The following is a 6000-nucleotide window of genomic DNA, read 5'->3' on the forward strand; positions in this document are numbered from 1 at the left end:
CATTTCTGAGTGCAGAAATCGTAATTACTTCAGAATATGTCAAATGCCAAATAAACCAACTACATTCACACAACTGCTTCTGTTATTATTTGGATGACCTTTACAATGCTTGCCTGAGAAGGAATGAGTGGCTGGAAATCTATACAACATGTCAGCAACCGGATTAACCAATCATGTCAGTCCATTGCTATGCAGTGCATGTGACAGACAAACAAGTGAAAAGTGGTGCAATTCCAGCACAGGCATAGTTAGTTGTGACATCCCCTACCGCCATAAAGGTGTTGCGTTTGTTAAGTGGGCAGCTGTCTGAGCTCAACCTGTGCTGTGATCTGCAGGTACTGCGAAGAGATGGTGCCTCTTCACCCCTGTTTGACTCTCATCAGCAACTGCGAACAAACCCTTTCCAGCCACACATCACGAAGACTCATCACCATGGAGAAGACCAAAGACCCAGAGGTGCCGTTTGCTCTTATGACAACCTTGATTTATGCAAACAGTCAGCGTGTGCTCCTGAATATTTTTAATACAGTTACATGTTTTATAGCACTGCATTGCATGCTCTGAAAAAAAAAAAACCTGCCTTCTGGCTGTAATCGGCTCGCTGTTTTTAATGACTTAATCACACATTGTATGGAAAATAATCCATCTTTGCATTTGCCAAGCACTTCACTCCAAAACCTTAAATCATTCCCATAAAACACTCACGAATATCTACCCAGACTAGCATGTGTTAAACCTGGAACATATATGTTACCCATGGTGTGAATTACAGTTGGGTTAAGGGGCGATTGACCCCCCAATTAAGGCTTGATCCCCCTGAAGGACGTCAAAACAACATGTATAGGGTGGGGTCTGTCCTCTAAGAAATAGTTTGCTCTAAAACGACCCAGTGGCGCAGTAGGTACTGCTGTCGCCTCACTGCAAGTAGGTCGCTGGTTCGAGCCTCGGCTTAGTTGGCGTTTCTGTGTGGAGTTTGCATGTTCTCCCTGCGTTCGCGGGGGTTTTATCCAGGTGCTCCGGTTTCCCCCACAGTCCAAAGACGTGCGGTACAGGTGAATTGGGTAGACTAAATTGTCCGTAGTGTATGAGTGTGTGTGTGTGAATGATTGTGTGTGGTTGTTTCCCAGAGGTGGGTTGCGGCTGGAAGGGCATCCGCTGCGTAAAACTGGATAAGTTGGCGATTCATTACGCTGTGGCAACCCCGGATTAATAAAGGGACTAAGCCAACAGGAAAATGAATGAATAGTTTGGTCTGATCTGTATCTTAAATACTTATATTACTTATTAAATAATAGATAATATCAATATACATTTGACCACCCCTATAATGGATTATACCGTTGTGAATGCAATTAATCTAAGCCGATAGACATGGTAAGTGTTCACAAAACACATTTCTTGTAAAATAGGTGTATAGCTTAAAAGTAAAGTAAAATTAGATGCATAGTTTGACCTACAGTAACCTCTAAAATGGCTAATCACAGCATATTGTAGGTCAGAATACACAAACTATCCTTCAAAATTTCAATATGTTGCATTATGAAAACACTTGTCATTTAATTAAATTCACTGAAGCATGTTTTTCAAAAAATAACATCACCGAAAAAGTTGACCCCCCGATCATTAATGAATAATTCACATCCTTATATTACCTACATACAAAAGTCCACCACTTGCTTGACCCTAAGACCTTTGCTCATATCTATCTACCTAAAAGGTATGGAGCAAGTGCAGGGCCATTACTTGGGTGAACTATACCTTTAATATACAAACAGAAAATATGGGAAATATGTACACACTGTAAAAATGCAGGGCTCCTCACAATTCCTTCATGTGGTCCCTAAACAAATTAAGTTAACTTGTGGATTGGTGGTTAAGTGGATTGAACATAAAACATTTGACATTGTTATTTGATATTAATGGTTCTATTTAATATCAAACATCTTTCAGCATTTCTAAGAGTCCTTCCTTAGGTTCAGCCTGTTCCATCTTTTTTTTTCCTCTCCATTTGAATCTCATACTGCCTATAATATTACCTATACATACTCTATATAATATTTAGGTCTGGACTCTGTGGAGGCCATTGCATGATTGTCTTTGTTTTGTCAGTTTTTCTCTGCAAATATGATTTCATTACATTAGTAGTGTGTTTAGGATCTATGTCATGCTGAAAAATAAAACTCTTACAGATGAGGTGCTTTCTAGTAGGAATTACATGACGAATCAAAACCTGTCTGTAGTTTTCAGCATTCACAATCCCATTAATTCAGGCAATATTGACAACAGCTCTGGCAGAAAAGCAGATCAAACCAAGACAGAAATGGCAGTATTTTTCATTCATTCCTCTATTTTTCTCTAACTCTTTCTTTCATTTCTCTTAAGCAATTAAAACCCTCAAAAATCTAACTAGAACCTGTATTTCTGGTTGTATTTTAATAAGGAGAATAAGTAATATGCAGTGGGGGAAATAAGTATTCAATGCATATTTCTTTTCGCATTGTCCTTTGAATAATATTTCTAAAGGAGCTGTTGACATGGGATTGAACCCTATTTTAGTAAAAATACAAATATATAAATAAAACAAAATAAAAAAAATCTGAAAAAAAATGTGTAAAAACAATGAAATGACACAAGGAGAAAGTACTGAACTAATAAATGTATTTAATGCTTTATATAAAAGGCTTTTTTTGATAAGGGCAGCTAAAAGGGCAGCTCTCAAATGGAGAATTAAGCCACATACATTGCTCAGATGTGATTTTTTTTTCACAGACTTCAACAGAGTGTAAAAATGTTGATGATGAAATCTCTTGTATCAAATCTGATCTTTAATTTTTATTTTCGATTGGATTTAAGTCAGATGATTGGCTGGGCCATTCTGCAGCTTGATTTTTCTTTCTCTGAAACCATTCGAGAGTTTCCTTGGCTGTGTTTTAAATCATTGTCTTGCTAAAATGTCTACCCTGGTTTCATCTTCATCGTCCAGATAATGTAGATTTCTTTTCATAAATGCATATTTTTGGTTGCTACCAACATCCGGTGAAAATTTCATGTCAATGGAATCTTTAGAAATACCTTTTCTGAGAAAAAGTGATGTGTTGAATACTTCTTATCCCCTCTGAATAATGTCATTATACCCTCACTAAAACAACAAATGTGACTTGGGCCTAAGACTTTTGCACAGAACTGTATGTCATGTCCTTGTCTTCCTTCTAAATTTGCCTTAAACCCCAAAGAAAATCAAATAAGACTCTTCTGTGAAACTTGGCCAATCTCCCGAAGCTCAAGTAGACCTTGGCATCAGATCCGTCAATAATATTATGAGATCTCTGCCAAACTTCCCTGCGTGTCCAGCAGTAGCTGAAAAAACATCTGAACATTGTCTGCTGCTTGTTGTTTATGGATGTTTATCCTAATGTCCTTGTTAGACCGCTCCTCGATGCTCTTCACATGAATTATAATATTAGGTTTAGAGTTCTGTTGCTTTTGTTTGAGAACTGAAGGAACACAATGTTGCATTATGGGATAAATATTACCCAGCGTGGCTTATTTTTAGAACAGAACGCAGGACATTTCGGGAGCTTTGCAGATCCAGCATTAGTCTAGTGCTGTCAAACAACTCTCGAGTCCAGATGAGGCCCCGTTTCTGCCTTGTGTCTTTCTCTTTCTCTCTGTTTCCATCTCGCTCTCGCTCTGTTGTTTCTCTTTACATCTCACATTTTGGCACACTGAATCTGTGTCCTCATGTCCCCCGCTGAAGCAACTACATCTGAGATCTGCTCGTCTTGCTGGATAAATTACACACAAAAATGTACAGGTCATGCTGACAAACCAAATGCAAAAGATGTTTTTTTTATTATTCTGTAAAGGACTGATATCATTTATTATAAGTTTAAAATGCAAATGTTGCCATTCAGAACATTTTTGGCATAATAAGAAAAATTCAGTAATTAATATTTAGACAGCTCAACATCTTTAGAAGAGTTCAAAAACAACATTTGGCAGAATAACCTTGATATTTAATCACAAAGAATGAATACTTTTGTTATTTTGAGTGATTGACTTTGATAATTTAGTTGTCATTTTCTGTGGGGAATAAAATGCTTTTACTAAAATTGGTTGACTTTGTAGTGCAGACCATTTAAAAGTGATGAAAAAACACTTTCCTCCCAAAAGGTTTCATGCCTTTCAAAACTTTTCTTTTGGTATGTGAAATTCTATGAGTCTATATGCAGAGCCGGAGTTAGACTTCTTTTCAGCCTTGTAGTTTCAAGCCTTAGACCGGCCCACTTCTGTTCACGACTGACTAAAATAACGTCATTTCCAATTCAATACTTCACAGTGAAGATTTATTTGAACAGTTAACACAATGTAATGTTTAGCAGTAGAGTGCTTATAAATATTCAAACCTCGAAATGAAAAAATAGCAGATAAATAAAAATATGAATTAAGCTATATGAATAAAGATTCAAATCAAATGTATTGAATTTTCTATGAACACTATCATGTCTTTTTCAAGGAAACAGCTGCTTTATAACTTCAAATATTTGTCATAAATATGGGAACATTAAAGGGTAGCTAAATCTCCAACTCTGTTCCTTAAAACATCACAATGTTCTTTTTTGCAATATCTGAATATATATTCATATTGTATAGGAGCCTATTTGTTTGGATTTAATAACTAATGTTATATGATGCATTTCAGTTTTTAATATAAATTTTTTAATTGTTTGCATTTGAGAAATTAGAATATTCATATGTGTTGTTCAGATGGATATTCTGTGCATTTTGCATTGAGGATATGTAGCGTGTTAAAAATTGTGTGCAGGCTCTTAAAGAACTGCGTCTGTGAAATCTGACTGCAGTGAGTTCTTTATAAGACATCACAGTTTTCTTTACCGCATTCGTGTTGGTTGAAATTTGAGGATTTTGTTTACTTTATTTTAATTTGTTTATGTATCTCTGAGTGAATATTAAAAGTCAACATCTGACAAGAAATGGACTTCATAGATTTCTTCGTTGGGCATCACTAACCTGCTGGCTGCATTCTGCTCATAAGGCTGCGAGAAAATAAAAATTGTGGACCTGCGGTAAAATAATGAATAAAAAAGATTGAGGCTATGGTCAAATAAATAAATAAATAAATGTATGAAAAAAGTGTGACTGCTCAGAGAGCAGGCAGCTAGGGACGCTGGCCCTCGTGGCCAAAAACTGGACTGGCCCATCGGGAATACTCCCGGTCCTCCCGATCAGCCAATGTTGTTTCTAATTGTTCACATGTCCAAGACTGTGAAAAAGGTTTTAAAAAAATCTAGTCCACAATTACTTTTTTATTGAAATTATATCATTTTGTGTGCTTTTTCACCAAATCAGTAGCATCATTTGTTAACTTGGCAATTAAAGAAATTAAAATCCTGTAATTTTTAAAAATCATAGTTTTGATCAGGACTGAGGTTAATATACAGATTTATGCAAAAAAATAATAAAATCTGTTGCATTTTTATAGCAGTTTAATTTAGTGGATGTTTTCATCCTCAACATAACAATAGGATAGTAAATTTGCCCATTGCACAAGGGTTAAAAATTGGTTTATGGTTTCAGATACTCACCCATACCAGAATTTTTGCAGTTACTGCAAGTATTTCCAGTACTAGTATCGGTATTGGAACAATACTGCCAGTAAGCGCAAGCGAAAATCGTACACAGGCCTTTACACATTTCCAGATAGATTTTATAAGAATCGCTGTGCTTCTCATCGTCACTTGTTCTTCGTGTAATTCTGACTGACATTACAGCCCACTTAGGTGACTATAGACACTGGGGTCTTTTCCCGAGGCTTGTGTGGTCTGTATTGTGAAAGTTGCGTTGTAAACTGAGGGCCCGGCACACGTGTGACCTGAAGCGAGTCCTCTCTGACTGGCAGAAGGGAGTGTGCTGTCGAAGGTGCCGCTGATGGTTTGCAGGCTCAGATCTGGAGTCATCACTTTGAGCTCCGTCTTTCTG

At 36.8% G+C, this 6000-nt stretch overlaps 1 protein-coding gene across 5 annotated transcripts in view; it reads left to right on the forward strand.

The window, feature by feature from the left end:
* Window positions 1-6000, forward strand: part of trmt11 (tRNA methyltransferase 11 homolog) — a 40365-nt gene that overhangs the window by 23145 nt on the left and 11220 nt on the right. For all 5 annotated transcript variants that reach the window (XR_012391367.1, XR_012391369.1, XR_012391368.1 and 2 more), the window contains exon 12: window positions 336-456. Coding sequence is in view for 1 of the 5 variants with exons in the window: in NM_200216.3 (NP_956510.3) it covers window positions 336-456 (121 nt within the window). In the remaining 4 variants the exon portion in view is untranslated. The remainder of the gene's footprint in view (window positions 1-335; window positions 457-6000) is intronic.

This window comes from Danio rerio, chromosome 16, assembly GCF_049306965.1.
Source record: "Danio rerio strain Tuebingen ecotype United States chromosome 16, GRCz12tu, whole genome shotgun sequence".
Classification (NCBI taxonomy): Eukaryota; Metazoa; Chordata; class Actinopteri; order Cypriniformes; family Danionidae; genus Danio; species Danio rerio.